This window comes from Myotis davidii, unplaced genomic scaffold, assembly GCF_000327345.1.
Source record: "Myotis davidii unplaced genomic scaffold, ASM32734v1 scaffold159, whole genome shotgun sequence".
Lineage (NCBI taxonomy): Eukaryota > Metazoa > Chordata > Mammalia > Chiroptera > Vespertilionidae > Myotis > Myotis davidii.
In genome coordinates, this window is record NW_006291231.1 from 50,117 (window position 1) to 72,457 (window position 22,341).

Sequence of the window (22,341 nt, forward strand, 5' to 3'; positions counted from 1 at the left end):
TTATATTCCATAAATGAGTGAGATCATGTGATATTTATCTTTCTCTGACTGGCTTATTTCACTTAGCATAATGCTCTCCAGTTCCATCCATGCTGTTACAAATGGTAAGAACTCCTTTTTTACTGCAGCATAGTATTCCATTGTGTAGATGTACCAGTTTTTTAATCCACTCATTTGCTAATGGGCACTTAGGCTGTTTCCAAATCTTAGCTATTATAAATTGTGCTGCTATTAACATAGGGGTGCATATATCCTTTCTGATTGGTGTTTCTGGTTTCTTGGGATATATTCCTAGAAGTGGGATCACTGGGTCAAATGGGAGTTCCATTTTTACCTTTTTGAGGAAACTCCATACTGTTCTCCACAGTGGCTGCACCCGTCTACATTCCCACGAGCAGTGCACAGGGTTCCTTTTTCTCCACATTCTCACCAGGACTTGTCGTTTGTTGATTTGTTGATGATAGTCATTCTGACAGGTGTGAGATGGTACCTCATTATTGTTTTGATTTGCATCTCTCGGATGATTAGTGACTCTGAACATGTTTTCATATGTCTCTCGGCCTTTTTATGTCCTCTTTTGAAAAATGTCTATTTATGTCCTTTGCCCATTTTTTGATTGGATTGTTTATCTTCCTTTTGTTAAGTTGTATGAGTTCTCTGTAAATTTTGGAGATTAAACCCTTATCTGAAATATCATTGGCAAATATGTTCATCCATGTTTTGTTGATGGTTTTTTTTGCTGTGTAGCTCTTTATTTTGATGTAGTCCATTTGTTTATTTTCTCCTTAGTCTCCACTGCCCTAGGAGCTGTGTCATTAGTATGTCTGCTATTTTGCTGCCTATGGAGTCTTGAAGGATTTTTATGGTTTCCCGTCTTACATTTAAGTTCTTTAGCCATGTTGAGTTTGTTTTTGTGTATGGTGTAAGTTGGTGATCTAGTTTCATTTTTTTTGCATGTATCTGACCAAAATTCCCAGCACCATTTATTGAAGAGACTATCTTGACTCCATTTGTATGCTCTTGCCTCCTTTGTCAAATATTAATTGAGCATAAAGGCTTGGGTCTATTTCGGGGTTCTCTGTTCTGTGCCATTGGTCTATATGTCTGTTCTTATGCCAGTACCAGGCAGTTTTGAGAACCGTGGCTTGGTAATATAGCTTGATATTTGGTATTGTGGTCCCTCCAACTTTTTTCTTTTCTCAGGATTGCTGTGGCTATTCGGGGTCTTTTTTTTTTTTTAATTCCAGATGAGTTTTTAGAGAGTTTGTTCTAGATCTTTGAAATATGCCGTTGGTGTTTTAATGGGGAGAGCGTTGAATGTATAAATTGCTTTGGGTAGTATGGACATTTTAATGATGTTGAATCTACCAATCCATGAAAAAGGTATATTCTTCCATTTGTTTATGTTGAACAGAAGTGGTGAAAGTGGGCATCCCTGTCTTGTTCCTGTTCTTAGGGGACATGGATCTTAATTTTTTCCCATTGAGTATATGTTGGCTGTAGGTTTGTCACATAAGGCAGCAGTTCTCAACCTGTGGGTCGCGACCCCTTTGGCGGTCGAACGCCCCTTTCACAGGGGTCGCCTAAGACCATCCTGCATATCAGATATTTACATTACAATTCATAACAGTAGCAACCTTACAGTTATGAAGTAGCAACGAAAATAATTTTATGGTTGGGTCACAACATGAGGAACTGTATTTAAAGTGCCAGAAGGTTGAGAACCACTGAATAAGGCTTTTATTATGTTGAGGTATGGTCAACCTACAGCCAGTATCATACTCAATGGGCAAAAACTGTCTGTGACTGCAGGGGTTGGTGTATAAAATCATTAAATGTCTCTATAGCTTGTACCACTGTTGACTCATGTGCTTTTAATAGCCACTAAGCACGCTCTTAGCTGGTCCTCCCTATTCCCGGCCTGCTTTCCCCCTCTTTTATGCCTAACTCTTTTTTGTTGTTGTTGTTAATCCTCACCTGAGGATTTTTTTCCATTGATTTTTAGAGAGAATGGAAGAAAGGGGAGAGGGGGAGGAGGAGAGAAAAACATCAATGAGAGAGAGACACATCGATTAGTTACCTCCCACATGGGGCTGGGGATGGAACCTACAACCCAGGTAAGTGACCTTGATTGGGAATCGAACCTGTGACCCTCCAGTGCACAGGTCGATGCTCTAACCACTGTGCCATGCAGGTCAGGGCTATGCCTAACTCTTACTCATCCTTAGGCTTCAGCAAGACATAATTTCCTTTGCAACACCTTTTATCTCTCAAGATTGGGCTGAGTGCCTCTCCTATAGCATTCTGTACTTACCCCACAGAAGCTTTCCTAATCCCTAAACCTAATTCTCTATAATACAGTTTTCCCCTTCGTCTACATGTATGGTTACTATTTTGTACCTATATTTAAAAGTTGTTTTTTAAATGTCTCTAGAGAAAAGTTTTATGGAATAACTGCTCCAAAGCTACAAGATATTTTATTAGCCTAAATCAGAGTTTAGGAAGTAGAGGGAACAATAGTTCCTTCTAATTGCCAGCAGGTTCCCCTCCACTCTTGTGATTCCACCATAACTCAAGGTTGACCTTTTCACAATAGATCTCCAGCCCCAATTCTTGGTAGCTTGTAGGTGGAAGGGTCAGGGTTTTTGTGATGATTTTGTGATTTCTGGAAGCACTTAACAGATATGCTCCGTGGGAAAGACCCAGAACCTGCTGGGTTCCCTACAAAGACCCAGGACTGGTTCACATGTGAAAGGAGGAGGAAGATAATTGATGTTTTTATTATTTGTTTGTTTGTTTATTTATTTATTTATATTTTTATTGATTTCAGAGAGGAAGGGAGAGGGGGAGAGAAACATCAATGATGAGAGAGAATCATTGATTGGCTGCCTCTTGCACGCCCTCTACTGGGGATAAGGCCCACAACCTGGGCATGTGCCCTTGACCAGAATCAAACCCAGGACCCTTCAGTCCACAGGCTGACACTCTATCCATTGAGCCAAATCGGCTAGGGCTTGTGTTTTTAAATGTACCTGTAATTTGTTTTAATTGGGATGGTAAGACAAATAGACATGGAAATGATTGTCATGAAGGAAGAAGTTTTTATATTCACAACAGCCCTAGAAGCAGGAGGCACAGCATGGTATGTGTATGGTAAATGGGAACATGGGCCCCTTCCCATGCTCCAACTTCCCCTCCCACCCTGTGGGAAATAGAGTGAAGGCCATCTGTAAGTGGACCGTGAGACCTTGGGAACCTGGCCAGGAACTTGGTCTAAGAAGGCTAAAGAGAAACTGCTTCTACATGTGAGCCTGGATTGTAAACAGCTAGTGTTTTGAACTCACACAGGCACGTGCCCCTTCCCCCGCATGCCCTGTTTTTCTCTGTTTTCTGTACTCTATGAAATCTGTGTTGGGAAAGTCTGGGTGGTGGCAAAACAATAGCACCCCCTTCCCCCCCATCATCAGTGTGTGCACGTTAGTCCTAATAAACTCATGTCTTTCACAGCCAGTCCTCCAGGTTATTTCTTTGGAATCCACAAACAACTTACTGAGGTTTCCTGGGACCTCAGCACATTGCATATAACAGCATGGCACTTAGGGCCACATGGCAAAGCACAGGGTTCATCAAGAGGCAGAAAGAATGACGGGAAAACATGGACATGAACCTTTATTGTGGTTTCTATGGGAAGGAATGGGCGAGGCAGGTTATGCAGGTTTAGGATTTGGCTAGTTTGAATAATTTCAGTGGGCTCTGTGACATAAAGGCTGTCTCTAGTTGTCTAGTACCTGGCTTTGTGTGAGTAGGGCAGGGGAATATTGCCTCCTAGAGTATAAGAGCTAGATAAAAGAGGTAGCTCAGGTATGAACTCTGGATTGGGTTGGTCTGTGTATAAAAGTTGTTTGCTTCTCTAAGAACTGGCCAGCTTTGGGAGAGGCAGTGTGTCCTTAGTCAGAGAGGCCCCAGATGTTGGAGCATCAAGAATATAGAAAATAAGAAAATATAATTAATACAATATTTAGCAATTTTGAAAAGCTAGCCCAAAACATTTAGCAAAATCATTTAAATGGTCTTTGCTCCATTTCCAAAAACATGGTGCCTGTGCCTTGATTTCAATTATCGTGGATACTAACTAATAATATTTTGAAGGCTATTGATTATATCATTTTAAACCTTTAGGCTATTCTGAAATTATATGTCCTTAGGCAAAAACAGCATATGTGATTAAATGAAGTCATTTTTTTCATAAATACTGGGTTAGAAACCTCACCTCATCTCATGCTACAAAGAATTTGTAGCTCTGTTTTTAACTGGTTTTGGGAAAGTCACTGAGTTGTTTACATCTCCTTCCTGCCACCCACCTCCCTAAAGTAAGGAGCTGCTCTGGAATTCTGTGTGTGTGTGTGTGTGTGTGTGTACTACAGAGTAGACCATCCTCCAGGAAACAATGAAGTCTTAAAACTTCATGGAATGCCCCTTGCATTTTTCCAGCTAGAGGCCTGCTGCTGTCAGCCCAGCCAAGCCTCCCTTGGAAGGTCAAGTGTTGAAGTCCTTTGGAAAGCTAGAAGAAAACTTGGCAAAAGTCCAAGTGTCAAACATAATAGGCTCTATGCCAAGTTATCTTGTTTAAACTTCATATTCCTATGAGACAGATGCTGTTATTATTCCCCATTTAATAGTTGAGAAAACAAAGGTGAGCTAGGTTAAATTGCCCCAAGTCATACCTCTGGTGAATACTAAATCAAAATAATGGCAAAATAGAAGGAAACATATTCTGGTTTAAGAGTAGGTGGGACTTTTGAACCATGCTTATCAGTCAAAACTGCAATTGGCTGACTTTTTTTGGCTGGAAGGATTCAGGTAAAAATTGGATAACCATTTTTTTCAGAGATGTTATGGAGGGGAATCTCCAACTGCTTGAGAGTTGGATTGGACATCCTCTGAATGTCCCTTTGAACCCAGGAATTCTCTAATTCTAAGATTCTGTGAGTTGGTGTTCACACGGGAAATTCACACACAGCATTTGGAGACTCTACCACCAGAGGGCAGTGTCTTCACACTTGGTCCATTTTCACAGAAGGAATCAAACTTGGTTCCCTCTGAAACAGCTTGAGAGCACCACATTTAGAACCATTACAAGGGTGATATGGGCCTTTGTGAAGATGGAGAGGGAACTACCAATGGAATATTACTATCCCTTCTTCTATCAGCTTAAATAATGATTTCTGTCTGCCAGTGAATTAGAGAGTTGTCAGACTGCTAATAGTCAAAGGGAAGACACCATTTTCAGAGAGCTGAGGAAAGGTGCGTTCTAGGGGCTGTGAACTGGCAAGGAGCCCTCATAGTGTTGCCCCTGCTACCCCTGCACTCTGGAGACTAGGAAAGTGAAGAGAGGAACAGGATTGATAGTGTTAGAAGATGACAGCAGAAACCCTGTCATACTTGGAATGGTTGAAGGAACCAGGAAGCCATGCTTCCCTAAGAGAAAACCTGGAGAACTGTCTTCCATTAAGGTTGTTCTGCAGGGTCCTGGGCATCAAAACCAGGGTTAGCAAGGGGATACTGCCACAGGGCAGATCGCGGCTTGATTTAAGGAAGAGCTTTCTGGTAATGTCTGGAAGGACTTCCTTGGGAGGCCACTCATTCTCTATCATTCAGTCACAGTGTGCTTATTTTAGGCCTGATACTCTCTAGTTGCTGAGGAATGTAGCCATGAGTAAAACAAAACAATCTGCCCTTATGGAGCTGACCTACCTGTGTCTGAACACATTCTAGAAGATGTGGAGGTGGATCATTTGGAAGCCTCATGTATCATCCAGGATGGATCTTACCATCCTTTCAGTGGATTCCATACCTTCCTGAACTTAATGAAACCTAGATTGTCTTTATAGCTCTAAGACTACCCTCTCAAAATTTGCAAAGAAAATCACTAAGACTTCATAGTTTTTATGGTTTCAATAGAAACAAGCCTGCGAATTAGGATATAGTGACACAACAGATCTTTGATATAAATTGCCTTTGGATTTGGAAGTCGTAGAAAAATAAAAATTCTTCACTTAAAAACAACTTCCAGTTAGTCTATTTTTCATATTTCTTTTATTTAAGCTGCATTGGGACAAGTCATTAAAATTGTCCATGTGAGGAATTATTTCTAGAGAACAGCCAGGTCACACAGACTTTACATATTCCATCCTTGACATGAATATGTAGGATCTCAACTGAAACAGACCCACTGTTATTTTTTTTTCCAAGTGCTTACACAGCTTGATACAGTCTTAGGGAAGCCATGCTAATTTTAATTCCTCTAATTATTGGGTATTTGTATCCCAAACCCACTTCCCTCCACAGCGATCTTTACTCTTTAGCACCTGTCTTTTTCTGGCTTGCACTTTCCTTTGCATAGCAAACATTCTCAGGAAGACCCGGTTTTCCATTTTCATAATTTTTTCCTCTCAGTGGTCTGCTGTTGAGATCTGTGTCACCCTAGAGGACAAAAGAGAGAGAGGTTGAGAAAATCCTTGTGGGCCAGAGCTGAAAGTTCTGACATCTTTGCCCCTTCTTGCTAGAAAAATGCCTGGGCTGGTTCTTACACAGGCTTCCTGCCTCATGGACACCATTGGGTCATATCTGGCTTATTCTGTATAAGGTTGTGGTGATTTAGATAAACCTTCCTTGGGCTTAGCATGCTCAAGCAGGCCTGAACTCCACACAGGCCATTGGGAGGACCAGAGTGTGGTTCCCTGGGATACAATGCTCCCCATGAGCTTGCCTGTGTTGTCTCGTGAGGGGCCAAGGGGATTGTTTTCCTGTTGTGATGTGTCTTCCCAAGAAAGAAAAGCTACGCTTACTACATCCCACAAATTGATTTTTAAAATTAACAAGATTTCCTTATGGAAACTGTGGGATACTTGCACCCAACAGGGCCTTTCACAGCCTCACCCATGCCTATCCTGCTAGCTTCATCTCCCTCCCTGTCCATCACTCTTGCCCATCAGGAGCCCTTCTTCTCCAGTCATGATGCACCCTTGTGTGAGTCCCACCTCTGCACTTTCATATGTGTTGGACCTTCTATCTGGAGTTCCCTTCTTTCCTTCCCTATCTGGTGTGGGATCAGTTTATTCTTTTTAATTTTTATTAAATGTTTTTTTCATTTTCATTTATTTTAATAGCAGAAGCATACTTTTATAAAATACACTGATAATGTCCATGGATGTCATACAGTCTCAATTGCTATAAAAATTTCTAAAAATGTCCTCTTAGTTTCTATACTGTTATTTTGGAAGGTAAACAGGCACAACCCTTGAGTGACACTGCTCTAGATTCTTGTATAGGTTACATGCAGTGTGGAGCTGTTCCACCCAGCCACTCCAGGTTAAATCAGTCACTCATTCCCTGTGATCCCTTCCCAGGAGAGGCAAACACCACTTACAGATTATTTGCTCACAGCCTTGTGTTAATTGATCTGTGTGTCTACCTCTCCACTGGATTCTGAGCTCCACAAGGGAGGATGGTCTTTCCTACTCAATGTCTGTATTCCATAGTACAGGCCTAACCCAGAGCTTGATAGATATTGTGGGACTTAATATAACTCTGTATTCCATAGTACAGGCCTAACCCATATTCAGAGCTTGATAGATATTGTGGGACTTAATATAATGCCATTTGGAAAACTAAACTCTGTGGGGTTTTGACTCAGTGTTGACTCATGAGCTAGTTTGCTTAAGACATCTCATGGCTACAGATGGCATATCTGCTCCTATGACCAACAGGGAAAATGGGATAAGAGAGTGAGGATGGATCAAGACATGGATAACAGACCCCAGGGCTCCCAGCCTTCTAACCTCTTCGTGCTGTTGGCACAGTGATGTGGAGAGAGACCAGTCGGACTAGGGCCAGCAGACCCCAGGAATAAACAGTCACCAAGCCAAGGCAGGGGATATGCTTTACGAGGTGTCTAATTCTGGAGGCTAACACTTAGCAGGTGGAAGGAGCTCAAATGCTTCCTGGGTCTGGATGGTGCAGGAAACCCATCTGATATCTCCTTTTGGATCTACCTGCACGATTGATGAGTTCTAGTCATTCCTCCCTTTGGAATAGGGGCTGCTCCCCAGTACTCTAGGTAACTTTAATTTTGTGGTGAAGTATAAGGATGCCCATGATGGATACCCATTAAATTCTCAATCTAGAACCATAGCATAATAAAGCTTTTACAAATTTGTCTCCTGTATTCTTTTTAATTGGTTTTGTATTAAGAAAAATAAGAAAGGGCTATTTTAAATTGTCCTTCTAAAATCCCACCTGCACTCATTCTCAAGAAATGGTACTGCAATGATTATTATTTCCTTAATCCTAGATATCGAAATTCATCCAGTTTGATGAGATCGTCAAGAATAATGATACGGTGGGGGATGTGAAAGATGAACACACGTTGCCTATAAGCTTGCAATTGCCCCTATGGTTGTCCAGTGAAAACAAGCTCGTACTCAGCACCTATTTTCCAGGCTCAGTATTAAGTGGCATCAGACATGGACCTGCTTTCAATGAGCTTTCACTCAGATGGGGACACATCCTGACTACCAGCACCTGTGATACAGGTAAATAGCACCACACCTGAGAGCTTTCAGATTAGAGGGAGAGAGTGTGTTGCAGCTGAAGGGACAGGGGAAGCTTTGGGGTTCTCATTGTGTGAGGTCAGGGCATGACAGCCTGGAAGCCAGGAAGCACAGAAGTCTAAAAAAGCGAAGCAGGGACAGAAGCAGGAAAGGTGGACTTGGAGCATGGCTGTCGAGAGTAGTATCTACACGCACCGGCTGTGAACTGGGCCATGGAGAACATCACTCCTCAGAAAGGGTTTTGGAGGAGCCTGTCTTGGACACCTGGATGATCTCCACGGAGGTGATGCCTTTGCCGGCTACCCGGTGTCTGGTGCGCAGCTTGTTCAGAGCCGTCTCCGCCATACCAGCCCGCTCCTCAGCATCATCCAGCTCATGCACTGTTTTTCTGTAGCGAGCAAAGGTCTGGTTGGCCTGCTCCTCCTGCAGCAAAGACAGTGGAAAGTGGGATGTGAACCTGGCTTGTTCTAATGTGTTCTGTTTGTTACTCTGCATTGTCGTCTAAGAGTGTAATTGTTCTAATAAGGCTTTTATAAAACACAGCCATCCTGGGTCAGGGTCATTCTCCAGCTTACCACACGGACAGCTGTCTCAACACTTTTAGGTAATTCTTTTTGGCCTTGACATCCATATTTCTAAATAAAATGTGCTCTGTTGCTGCTTTTATAATTTGTGGTTTTAGGCATTAGTTATTGGGACCCCACTTGGAAGTTGTGGATTTAGTTCTTCCCCTAGCCCCCACCCCACATTTACCATCCCCTTGTCTTCCCAGTAAAGACATAGTTGTTTTATTTAGACCATATTTACTGTAAGCCTGGCCTCTATTGAGCCTTTGGGGAAGGGCTTTGAGTAGGTCAGTGGCTGATAGGTTCAACATGGTGGCCCCAGAACTGGCAGCAAATGATAGCAGTCAAATATCTATGTCTTGGATGACGGTAGTAAGTAGACATGTGGTGTAGGATTGAGACTTGAAGCCACTATTTGCCAACCATTTGACTTTGACTTTAACATAAATACCCCACACTGGGCTGTTTACTCACTTGTGAAATGGACTAAAAATACCAGATTTCCTGCCTTGCAGCAGGAGAATCAAATAAAGGCAAGTCCTTGTATTTAACAGTATGACCAGGAAAGAGAGGTTATCCGGGCAGAGGCCACAGGGTCAGTAGAAGAAGGACAAAGGAAGCTAAGACCTTCCCTGATTTTAGAGCACGCCCTTGAGTGGGTACTTCACCCAACACTTGTTCTCAGAGGACAAGTTTGTTTTTTACATATTCTTATTGCCAGTGTGTAGTGTCCAGGCCACTTCCCACATGATAGTGGGGGTGAAGTGCCATAGACATGAGACTCATGGGAGTCATCTTTTGGCCAATACTTTATTCCTTTCCTGCGGTTAATTCTAATCAAGGATTGAGACCTGGGCTGGGAAGAAAGGGAGAATTAGGGATGTGTGGTGAGCACCTACCGCCTCTTCAATCTGCCGCTTGTAGACCTTCATCTTGTTCTGTAGCTTCTCCACCAGCTCCTGCATGCGCTGATTGGTCTTGTGGTCCTCCTCTGTCTGGAAGACCAGCTCTTTGAGGCGACGCTCATTCTTCCGTAGAGTCTTGACTGTCTCCACATGCCGCTTCTGCTCGCCATCCAGTTCTGTCTCTAGTTCCTTGATCTGAGGAAGGAGGGGAGGAATGTGGCTGAGGAAATGTATGTTTTTGAACTTCAGAGCTCAGTGACCTTGGACAGGGATGTCATGGCTACAGTGTCCACTTCCTACCCAGAGGTGAATAGGTGAGCCCTGGACAGGGCGGGGTCAGGCCCTTTGTAAATTGGTTACTTTCCCTGAGCCTCAAGTTTCCTCCTCTGAGAAATGGGTCAGAAAAGGTGACCAAACCTCCTGGGCCCTTCCAGCTTCAACATTCCAGGAAGTAAAGGCCTATTTTAGGTAAGCAGTAAGAGGAATAACGTTGGAAGCCGAGACTAGGAACAAAGAGGACGAGCATATGGGAAACTGCTCTGCGTGGGGGCTAAGGAAATTCTGGGGGAAGATGACAGGGAGAGGAGGAGGAGCGGAGACCTCTGTCTAAAGAAATTAGAGCTGTTGCCTCACTTTCCTTTTCTTTCCCAGCTCTGGCATAACCTCATCAAATGCTGGGCATGCTTTTTGGGAAAAGGCCTCCTCCCTACTCCAGCCTGGCCATCTCTCTCCTAGCCCAGCTCAGTGTTGCCCTCACCCTGGTTTCCAGCTTCATGATTGTACGTTTCCCTCCTTTCAGAGCCAGCTGCTCAGCTTCCTCCATCTTGGCCTGCAAGTCTTTGATGGTGATCTCATAGTTCTTCTTGATCTTCTCCAGGTGCATGCAGTGGTCCTGCTCTTGCCGGAGCTCTTCTGCCATGCGGGCAGCCTGTGGGAGACCAGGAGAAGAGCAGGAGCTGGAGCTGGGTCTGTATCCAGGCTCATAGTGCCTTTGAGAGGTGAGGAACCTTGTCTCCCAGTCTCTCAGAAGCCAAGTGGTTGACTTGAGGAACCTCACTAACACACTGCTGGGGTTTGATGCAAGGGGGCTCCAGGCTCCCATGTCCTTCCAAGTGCAAGGGGAGGAGGCAGGGTCATGCACTCATAGCCAGGCCTTCCAATCCTGTGGACTCCACCAGCCTGGTGCTCTCCAGCCAAACTCTTTGCTGTATCATCCAAGAGGGGCATAGCACAGGGGGTGGGAAAATCACAGATCTAGAGTAGGAAAGTGGAGTTCTGTACCCATTTGGTAAGTCATTTTACCCACTCTTCTTACATTAATTACACAAATATTCATGGAGGACCTACTGTGTGTTATATCTTGAGACATACCACCAAATTAGACCAACATGTTCCTGAGCTCCTGGCATTTCAATAAAGTGTGAGAAAAGAAAATCTGTATTTTCTCAGTCCTAAAGTAGGATAAAGTATCTACACTCAAGGTCCATGTGAGCACCCAAAGGGATACTGGGATAAAAATACTTGGCAGCACATCTTGCCAACATCCACCCTTGAGCCCCTGGTCACAGCCCCCATTTTCCTTCCACTAACCCTCCCTTTAAGGCTGGTTTGATGTTCCTTTTTGCCAAAAAGGCTGCCAAGATGAGTCCACATCGATGGCTCCTTTGGTCTGTGTCCCCAGGCTGCACTCTCTAATCTCTCACATGATCATGTGTAGCTTGTAAGTATTCCTCCAGACTCTGGTCTTCCCAGAGCCGGGATCACATCCCTCTGGCAGGGTGCCAGGACTCCATAGTGACTCAAGGAGAGGTGGTGACCTTCCCTGCCTAGGGTAGCCAGGTCCTCAGCAGGTGGCCTGGCCTGGGGTGCCCTGTCCCCCTCCCACCAGCAGCAGGCAGTGCACATACTTACGTCAGTCATGGCTTTCTTGGCTCTCTCATCAGCTGAGCGGAACTCACTGATGAGCTCCTCGTGCTCATTGGAGATGCGCTGGACATCTGATTCCAACTTGCGCTTGACCACCAGGAGGCTTTGGTTCTGGAGGAGGAAATGAAAGAATTGCTGTGAGACAGGAGTCTGCACAGCCCTTTTGTTTCCAGGAAAGAAAATGACCCTCTCCCAGACACGCTTGTCAGACACCCTTGTCAGACAGGAAATGGCTCTAGGACCCTGCGTGGAGTGAGGGTCTTTCTCTGTATTCTTCTCTGGATTTTAGAGCAGAATTTGCATCATGAGGAGCCCAGGAATAACATCATTAGGCTTGAGGAGGATGGCAGCCCTAGAAAAATCTGAACTCAGAACTTGGAAAACCCAGTTCAAGGTTGGGTACTTCCACCTACATGGATAAATTCCTTACCTCTAGGCTTTGGTCTTCCAGCCTCTAAATGGGATAACCCCTATATGTCCCATGTACATTTTTTCTTTTGGTAAATTCACATGAGATGAGTAAGTATTAAGCCATGCCAGTAAAGGACTGCACTGTGAACAGTAAGCAGTACTGGTGTTACCATTAGGAGCAGACAGGGCTTTCCAATGTTGACCATGGATAAACCACTCAACTCTTTGGTCCATTTTTTTCTTCATTTTGGAATATTCTAAATCACTCCCAGTTCTGAAGTTCTAGCCTCAGCTACACTTGTTTAAAATTGGCTTAAAACTTAGACTCTTCTGAGGAATTTCTAAAAGTTTAGATTTCTGGGATTCTACCATGGACCCACTGGATCAGAATCTCCAGGGGAGTCTCTGGGAGCCTGTCTTTAAAAGCTGTACACAACAGTGTACATGCAGTTAACACACTGTGCTGTGCACGGAACATGGCTAAGATGGTGCATTTTATGTTGTTATTATTATTTTTTACCATAACAACAACAACAAAGTTATGCTGGTGAGTTTCGAGGACTTGAGGAATGAGGACATTAGCTGCCTCTGAATTCTGAGGGAGCTCACAGGTCTGGGCACCATTCTGGACTGACTCTGGCATCCTGAGTATGAGTTTCCATGGCACCTCCCAGGGAGCCACCATCCTACCTGGACGTTGACCTCATTGTGTCGCTCTGTGATCTCCACCACCTCTTGTTCCAGCAGCTTGCGGGAGCGCTCACTGCCCTCCAGGGCTGAGCGCACCTCCTCCAGCTCCGTTTGCAGCAGGCTCAGGCGCCTCTCCTGCAGGTTGTACTGCTCCCGTAGCTCCTCATGCTGCCTGGCATCCTCGTCCATCTGGACCTGCAGATCCTGGGGGACAAGAAGATACAATCTGAGCTCATCTCTTTGGGCTGGCCAGGACTAAGGGTGCTCTGATCTTCACAGACCTGGCTCAGGAGGGAGCTGGGGTGGAAATGGGGAAATGGAGGCCACAGAGGAAGAGTGTGAGGCATAGACCTGCCCTCAGGGAGTCACAGCCTGGTGTTTACAGCAGGGCCTCTCAAGAGTCCTTCCTCAATGAGCTTTGACAGTTATACCTCAACTGGCTAATCCCTATCTCTCTTCCCCTGTCTTGTTATTTCTCCATAGCACTTACCATGTTTTATGCTACAGTTTTATTTATTTGTTGCTTATTGTCTACCTGCAAACATATTTGTTGTTTCATCCATTCTCCTACCCCTAGCACTTAATACAGAGCCTGGACAGAGCAGGTCTCCAATAAACACATGTTGAATGCATGGATCCAGCTATACATGCTTTAAAGACCAACCTGATGATGAAGAGTGATAAAGGAGGACTTCACCTCTACTTGTGTTTATTTCTTAAGGTGAGTGAGTGGTGGGTACTGGGTGTTTATATTTATTTTTCTATGTCTGAAGTCATTTATAATAAGTTAAAAATGATATTAAAAATTAAGACAGGTCCAACTTCCTGTTTCTCTCCTTTCCCCTCTTATTCTAGTGGACTATGGTGGTTGGGACCTCTTATTTATTTATTTTAATAATTTCAGAGAGGAAGGGAGAGGGGGAGAGTAATAGAAACATCAATGATGAGAAAGAATCATTGATTGGCTGCCTCTTGTACTCCCCACACTGGGGATCGAGCCCTCAACCCGGGCATGTGCCCTGACCCGAAATCAAACCTGGGACCCTTCAGTCCGCAGGCCAATGCTCGATCCACGGAGCCATACCAGCTGGGCGGGACCTCTCATTTATAGTCTCCAAGTCTCCTGCTCCCTGGAATGCCAGCCACCCCATGTTCTCACTCTCTTGCCTTTATCCTAGCTGAAGACATGCATGAAGTTAGCTTTCTGTAAGCCTATAGGCTTAGGGTTGGCTTGCTTTGTGATTAGTTCTTTCCTCTCCCAGGTCACTACCTTGAGTTGCTGTTGTAGCCTTTTCAGTGTCTTCACAAGTTCGCTGTTGTTCTTGTTGGCATGGTCCAGCTGGATTTCCATTTCATTCAGGTCAGTCTCCATCTTCTTCTTCAGGCGAAGTGCCTCTGCCCGGCCCTTGGCTTCTGCATCCAGGCTGGTCTGCAAAGACTCAATGGCCCGCTGGTGGTTCTTCCTACAAGTCCAAGCAGAGAAGGCCTTGACGTACTGGACAAGCACATTCAGTCTATGCTAAACCTAGATAAGAGACTTCTGAGCATCAACATGAGTATAGCATGTTGGAAGGTGAAAGTTTATCACATGTCTTTTGTGATAGCGATTCATTTAACATAAAAACAGTCCTGCAAGAAAACTGAGGTTCCAGGATGATGGAAAACATGCCAAAGGTCATCCATTTAGCCCACAATGAGTTGCATTCAAACCTGGATGCTGAGGTCCAGTTTTATTTATTATAAAATAGGAGTTTTTACTATACAAGTTAGTTATATATTTATCTTCAAAACAATTCATTGATTGTTCTTAATATATATTAATTATGTTGTAATTAACAAAAACATTTCCAAAAAGCCCTCATATAAACTGTATTGATCTCCTTATATAGGAGGGGACCAGAGGAGTTAATTTAAATGTTAAAAAAATAATTGTTTCATTGAGGCAAATAAATGATTAGCATGTAAAGATCCTGTCCACATTATGCTCACCTCTGCTTCACCCCTGAACACCCACTATGTGCAGGCATGTTGCTGGATTTGCAGTACTTTGAGGTGTATTCAATTTGCAGATATGGGCAAGGATATCATGACATTCTCAAAAGTGAACAAAATTGGAATTCATTTTGGGTTAAAAATAAATACAAGCAAAAACATTGAAAAAAATTAAAGAAGATCTAAATAAATGGAAAAATATTTATGTTTATGGATTTAATATTGTTAAGGTGGGATTAAATGCAATCTAGTCACAAACAACCACATATTGTATGACTCCATTTATATGAAATGTTCAGAATAGGCAAATTCAAAAAACCAGAAAGTAGATTAGTTGTTGCCTAAGGCTGGGGCTCGTGGTGGTGGTGGGGGAGAGATGGGGTTTGCCTACTAAAGTAAATGGTATTTCTTTGGGGGTGTGATGAAAATGTTCTTAAATTGTAGTGATAGTTGCACAACTAAAAACCATTGACTTTTCCCCTTAACATGGGTGAATTGTATGGTATCTGAATTATATCTTAATAAAGCTGTTGCAAACACACATACATTCCATTTTAGATTTTACACACACACACACACACACACACACACACACACACACACAAACAGTGGCATAGTTAGAAATTTAGGGTGAGCGTCAGGTTTAGCCTATTGGCTATAGAGTCATTGGGCTTCTCTTCACAACATGCTTTCATATCTATAATTTAATTTAATCGTTTCCACATCTCAGAGAAGTGAATAGAAAGCTGTCATCTTCTCATCTGTTAGTTGGAGAATTGCATCTATCTCACAGGTAGTTTTTTCTAATTCTTTATTGTGGCAAAATATACATTGTATATATATATCACATTTTATCCATTTGTCAACGGACATTTGGATTATTTCCATGTTTTAGCTATTAAGAATAATGCTGCTATGAAGACAGATATACAATTATCTATTTTAGACCCTGCTTCAAATTCTTTTGGGTATATATCCAGAAGTGAAAATGCTAGATCATATAATAATTCTATTTAAAATTTTTTGAGGAATCTCCATACTGTTTTCCACAGCAGCTGTACCATTTTACATTCCCACAACAGTGTAAAAGTGTTCCAATTTCTCTACATCATCATCAACACTTGCTATTTTCTGTTTTTTTTTGTTTTTTTAATAGTTGCCCTTGTATTGGGTGTAAGGTAGTATCTAATTGTAGTTTTGATTTGTACTTCCCTATTATATATTGATATTGAGCATCTTTTCATATGTTTATTGGCCATTTGTATATCTTCTTTGGAGAAATGTCTATTCATGTCTTTTGTCCATTTTTGAATTGGATTATTATCTCATGGGGTTTTGTGATGAATCATTGAAGTAAGACATTTCAAAGTGTTTGTTAACCAGAGTACCCCATCTGTATAAAATACTACCATTATTACCATTTAACAGATGTGGAAAGTGAGGTTCAGAGAGGTTCATCTTATTTGCCCAAGATCACATGACTAGTTAGTGGCAGAGACCTAGGTTTCTGGACTCTGCTCCATCATGCTATCCAAGTCAGCCTCCCATCCTGTCAGCCCCCTACCTCGTAGCTTCAAATTCTTCCTCTTTCTCATGAATTCTCCGGTCGATGTCAGCCTTAACCTGAGCCAGTTCCAGCTGAATTCGAATCACCTTGCTCTCTTCAACCTGCCAGGAATGTAAATGTCAGTCTTTCTGGCTGAGCAGGTTTGCGGACCCTGGTCAAGTGTTCCAGCCCCAAAGAGACAGCCATGCGGTTACCTCCAGGGAAGACTCAGCTTCCTCTAGGGCCACTTGGAGTTCATCCTTCTCAATCTCTAATTTTTTCTTCAACTTCTGCAGCTCATGCACACTCCGTCCTCCCTCGCCCAACTGATCAATCAGTTCCTTTATCTCCTCTGAAAAAAAGAATATTCTTGTTAAGAAGGCTCATGAGGACTACCAGCTTCCCAGGATCATGGCATGTGGCACAGATATTTCTCCACTGGGGTCAGAAGCAGGCACTCCTAGCCTCACTGTATCAAAAGAGAAGCAATACACTCCAAGTCATAGACTCGTGGGGCATCAGGGCTTGAGTGGATCCAAGCTCCTCTTTTTATATAGGGTGTCCCAAAATTCACGCAAGATTTGTAATAATTGCAAATCTTGCGTGAATTTTGGGACACCCTAGATGAGGGTCTGAAGCCCAGAGAAGAATAAGCAAGCACAGAGTAGCTTTGGGGCCAGTGCCCAGAACTCTAGGGGCTGTTAGTTCTATATACAAGGCCTCCCTTTCTGGAGACACTCCCCCCGGGAAACTCCCCAGGCCTCAAATTCCAGCCCGAAACTCTTACATGTAAGAAATATGTATACATGTGTATATTACTGACATATGACAGGTGTAAGGGCTAAAATAAAATCTATTGAGCCTTTATTTGTGCCAGCTATTCTACTAAGTGAAGACTTGACATATTTTTTTTTGTATTTTATTGGCACAACAACCTTACAAGAAAGGCAGTATTATTTCCCTATCTAATAGATGAGAAAATTGAGGCACAGATAGTTAAAGTAATTCACTTGCCTGAAGTTATATTACTGAGTGCTTGAGTGCTTCTACAAAACTCTTGCCAGCCAGTCAACAAACATTTACTGTGCACCTACTGTGTACCAGTTGCTTAAACCCATGTTGTGCCTGGGAGAAAGAGGGCTCTGGCTGTGTCTTTGTCCCTGCAGGCCCACCTGTCTGCCCTTGACTCACCCTGCAGGGTCTTGTTCTCCTTCTTCACTGACTCCAGGTGCTCCAGGGACTCCTCATAGGCGGTCTTGATCTTGAAGCTCTCTGTCATGTACATGCGGCACTCCTTCTGTGAACTGTCCACCTCCACCTGCAGCTCCTCGCACTTCTGCTGCCATTCGGCCAGCATCTTGTCAAAGACCCGTTGCTTCTTGTCCAGGGCGGCAGCTGCAGCATTGGCCTAGGGAGAGGTGGGGATGGTCTCTGAGGGTCTGACTTTCCTGCCCCATTCCCCTCCTGCTGCTCCCCTCCCTTCCTTTCCTCTCCTTCCCCAGTGACTCTGGTGACCACAGACTTCTTGGGGATTGGGATATAATTCAACGTTTATGGCACAAGCACAGGCTTAGGGAGTCAGAAAGAGCTACATTCTAGTTCTAAAACTTCTGCTACTAGATGGGTGACCTTGGGCAGTCTACCTTACCTTCCTAGGCTAGAATTTTCTCAAGTGTAAAATGAGGAATCTGGGCCACAACTTCCTTCCCAGATTTATGACATTCACCCAATTCCCCATAATGTATTTCTCTATAATGTACTAATATACATTATACATCTATTGTCCAACTTAGAGATGGGTTTGGTATTATTTTTCTGTGAATCAAAGCTGATTATTCTTAGGCATTTTTTCATAGATTTTTCATCTTTTTCGTAACTCTCTGGTAACTATATATTTGCTGCTGTGCAATACTAGACTTTGTAAATTTCTGTGTCATTTCCTAATTTGGGAGGAGCAAAACCTTTTTGGGTTTTAGGACGATTTTCTGAAGGCTTTCCATGCATGTGACCTTCTGCTCCTCACTGTTGGCATGAAGCAATGGTCCTGTCTAGACCAAGATCAGGTTGATATGGAAAGGCAGTGGATCTTATTTAATTTGGCTGAAGACTGGCAAATCAGCCTGACCCCCAACGGTGCAAAGAGGAATATTTAGCCACACAAACTCTGTGGGACATAGTTTTTATGAGAGAATAGGGAACAGGGATAATATGTTACATGGATTCCTGGGACTAAGTTTTATCCTCGTCATGGGTCTATTTAAATAGTGGCTTGTAGAGTGTTCAGATCTAGAATTATGAGTATATATAAACACACATTCAAGCAGGAGCCTGTTTTCAGTGGGCCTGTATATAGATCCTGTGCTTCATCCTCATAGGCCACTGTTTCTTCCTGTTTACCCCAGACATGTGACAGTCTCATCCAGCTCTCTGTGGCCCCTTTGACCTAGTTAAATAGGCAGCCTTTGAGCTTTTGACCTTCTGACCTTTTCCAAGTCAATGGTGAGGTCCTCGACTTCTGCCTGGAGTCTCTGTTTATTTTTTTCAAGGGAGGCAGCCCGGGCCTGGGCAGCTTCAGCTGTCTCTTCCGCTTCCTGGAGCCTGGCAGCCAGTTTCCTCCTATGGATGAGGGCAAGAGGGGCTATCAAGGACACATAGGAGCCCACAGGCAGGGGGCCCGGGAGTGTGGCGCTGAGCTCTGGGGTGACATGGACAAGATGCAGACAGAATGTAGAATGTTTACAGGAAGCAGCCACTGTCCATTCTTTAATTCAACAAGTTTTTGTTTCTATTCTGTGCCAAGTATTGTTCTAGGCATTAGGGAAGCAGCAGTAAACACAAGAGACTAAGATCTCTGCCCTCATGGAAGTTCTGTTCTAGGCGGGACAGACAATACACAACAGACAGACATAGCACTACAGAGAAAATAAAGCAGGGAGGGCGACACATGAGCAAAGGCCCCAGGGAGGGTAGGTGAGGGCCCCGTGGGTGTCTGGGGTGGAGATTCCAGGCAGAGAGAGGTGAGGGACGAGGTTTAGGTTTAGCTGGGAGTGAGAGCAGGCAGCTGCAGGCAGCTCCTGGATAGCTCACAGCAGAAAATAGAAAAGGGCTGGGGGCAGGAGGTGGGAGTTACAGGAAGGCAACTTAGGCTCAATCTGTGAAGATCTTTAGATAAAAGATTGGTGTCAGCTGGAAGCCACAGTGGTTACTGCTGTCCTGTCACCACAAATTCCAGTGAGTGGAAGGCACAGCAAGGAGGCACAGGGCTCCCATGCCAGGCTTCCCTGAGGGGGTGGGCCCATGGCACCCAAGCAGCCTCTTACGCAAGAGGCCCGCTCAGAGCCACATCCATGCGTCCACTTTTATTTCCTCAGGCCCTTCACGCAGAGTGCCCACTTCTCTGGTTTGTGAATGAGGACTTGAGGACATTTACCACAGAGCTGGGGAAAGGCAGAGTGGAAGCCTTAGCCACGGAGTGTGGTCTGTGTACTGCCAGCATCACAGAGAGGCTCCGCCCCAGACCCACCAGGCCTGTGGAGGCTTCCTAAGCACTTCAGAGGCAGAGGAGCCGCCTGGAGGGGGAGCCCCTGCTCCTGACTTCCCTGCCTGACCTAGCACTTAGGGCGGAGGATGAGATAAGTGAGCCTTTGATGATGGAACCTGAAGGTTGGCTCTGAGTGGGCTCCCCTTTTTAGACACTCATCCCTCCGTTAGAGGAACCTGTAAACTGCCTTCCTCTGGTCTCAGCTGTGGCTGATGGTGGTGAGATCCCCAGGGCCCACCCACCCCCTTGGCCTTCCCGGCCCCTGGTATAGTTGAGCTCACTTGGTCTCCTCCAGCTCCTCAGTCCTTTGGATGGCATCAGTCTCATACTTGGTCCTCCAGGTGGTCACCTCGGTGTTGAGTTTGGACACTAGGCGCTGCAGCTCTGTCTTGCCTCCCTGCTCCTCCTCCAGCTGTTCCTTCAGCAAGTCCAGGTCGTGCTTGGTGTTGGCGAGACTCACCACAGCTGTGCTGCGAGACTGTGGAGACCACACGAGCCTGTCAGAGGCCTGCCAGCCTCTCCACGGCCCCCAGGGCCAGCACTTAGATACTTGTCATGTTGGATCAACAGTGCAGCAAGTAAAGGGGGAAAATACCACCAGTGTTTATTTTCCTTTTCTTTTTAAATTACTTTCCAGAAGATACATATTTTCACTTAGTCATAGTTAACATTTTTTACTTGTTAGTGGATCAAATATTTTTCATGTTCCTTCTACATCTCATAAGCTATAACTTTCTTCAAGGTGTCATCTGCACCCAAGCCCCAAACAAACCTTGGACTCTTCATCCAGCTGCCTCTTGTAATCGTCCACCTGTGATGTCAGCGATGTCTTTACCCTCAGGATTTGATTGAGTCGGCTCTGGGATTCTTCATATTCACGGCTCAGCTCACTATTTTCAGCTGGGTGAGAACGAAATGGGAGAAATATTGGATGAAGAACTGGTTCCTCAGCCAGATCCTAAGCTCCCTCAGGGCACTGCTCCCAAAGTGGCCGACTGAGCTGGAATGGGGAGCACAGTGACCACCGCACCAGCCACCCAAATTAAGTCATCCCAGGAATGGAGCAAGCGCCCAAGAGCTGCCAGCATCCAAGTGACTTGCATGGGGCAAAGGGCTTTATTCAAATAACAAAGCCCTGACCCTTGGCAGGAGACACAGCAAAGGAGTTCGGAGAAGACAGTGGGGCAGGGTGTTTACTTTGTAAACTGTATTTGTCACGGTCCCAGGACCTACTACATTCCTGTCACCTGTGGGCTGATTGCTGGGCCAGAGGACAGAAAGAGATGCATGAATCAGAGAGGAAGACCAGGCTTCTGGTTCTGCCCTGTAAGTCATTAGTTTTGTCACCTCACCTCACTGAGCTTCACTTTTTTCATCTGTCAAATGGGGATATTGAGTTTAAAAAGTATTACAGGATGTGGGAAATAAGGTCAAAGGATATCTGCAGCTTCTCTGGTGTCACACGAGCTTGTCTAACCCAACGAGTGTTAACTTCTCTCAAGGAGCGCACCTTTGTTTGCCTTACTCTCTGCTCCGGTTGGAGCCCAGCCTCGGCAAAGTTAGGTGTTAAATTGGATAGTAATAAGTCCCAAATTATTAACGTCTTAGAGCTGCAAAGGATTTCTTCTGATAGAAAAACAAAAACAGCCCTGGCCGGTGTGGCTTAATTGGTTGAGCGTTGTCCTGTGCACTTAACAGTTGTCTGTTCATTCCTGGTCAGGGCACTTGCTGGATTGTGGGCTTGATCCCTGGTAGGGGGTGTGAAGGAGGCAGCTGGTTGATGTAGCACTTCTACATCAATGTTTCTCTCTCCCTTTCCTTTCCTCTCTGTCTAAAAATCAGCTTTAAAAATCTTAAAAAAGAAAATAAGAAAAACCAAGACCAAACTCGGAGGTTGCAGTATTGTTGTCCTTTAGGACATTAACCGGTTTTGCATCTAACTTAGCGGAGTTCCTTGAGCATTCCTTTTCCCACTGATTATGTAAATCTCGCCTCTCATGTTCTTCAAAGGCAGCTTTACCATTTTTCTGGTTCCCTGATTAGTGACACATGTGCACTTGGAGGCGTGTCCTGATGGCATTAATTTCTGCCTGGTTTCTCTCCAGCTCAGCCACTTTGGCGTTGGCTTCTGCTAAGCTATCTTCCAGCTTTC

At 44.4% G+C, this 22,341-nt stretch overlaps 2 protein-coding genes and 1 long non-coding RNA gene across 3 annotated transcripts in view; 1 reads left to right on the plus strand and 2 right to left on the minus strand.

The window, feature by feature from the left end:
* The window catches only part of ARPC1A (actin related protein 2/3 complex subunit 1A), a 39,905-nt gene extending 30,124 nt beyond the window's left edge, over positions 1 to 9,781 (minus strand). The window contains exon 1 of the mRNA XM_006764365.2: positions 9,771 to 9,781. The gene's annotated coding sequence lies outside the window, so the exon portion shown is untranslated. The remainder of the gene's footprint in view (positions 1 to 9,770) is intronic.
* LOC102774778 (myosin-16) overlaps positions 6,075 to 22,341 on the minus strand; it is a 67,500-nt gene continuing 51,233 nt past the window's right edge. Inside the window, exons 30-44 of the mRNA XM_015564365.1 lie at positions 22,247 to 22,336; position 21,330; positions 20,962 to 21,089; positions 20,471 to 20,667; positions 19,132 to 19,264; positions 17,840 to 18,056; positions 16,864 to 17,000; positions 16,667 to 16,770; positions 14,381 to 14,573; positions 13,111 to 13,314; positions 11,995 to 12,120; positions 10,841 to 11,011; positions 10,078 to 10,278; positions 8,808 to 9,035; positions 6,075 to 6,483 (exon numbers count right to left, since the gene is read on the minus strand). Coding sequence (XP_015419851.1) covers positions 8,835 to 9,035; positions 10,078 to 10,278; positions 10,841 to 11,011; positions 11,995 to 12,120; positions 13,111 to 13,314; positions 14,381 to 14,573; positions 16,667 to 16,770; positions 16,864 to 17,000; positions 17,840 to 18,056; positions 19,132 to 19,264; positions 20,471 to 20,667; positions 20,962 to 21,089; position 21,330; positions 22,247 to 22,336 — 2,103 coding nt within the window. The 3' untranslated portion in view covers positions 6,075 to 6,483; positions 8,808 to 8,834. The remainder of the gene's footprint in view (positions 6,484 to 8,807; positions 9,036 to 10,077; positions 10,279 to 10,840; positions 11,012 to 11,994; positions 12,121 to 13,110; positions 13,315 to 14,380; positions 14,574 to 16,666; positions 16,771 to 16,863; positions 17,001 to 17,839; positions 18,057 to 19,131; positions 19,265 to 20,470; positions 20,668 to 20,961; positions 21,090 to 21,329; positions 21,331 to 22,246; positions 22,337 to 22,341) is intronic.
* On the plus strand, positions 8,363 to 15,581 carry LOC102774571. The gene is made up of 4 exons (XR_435707.2): positions 8,363 to 8,594; positions 10,961 to 11,081; positions 13,688 to 13,831; positions 14,495 to 15,581. It is a non-coding gene; the product is annotated as an uncharacterized LOC102774571 (long non-coding RNA).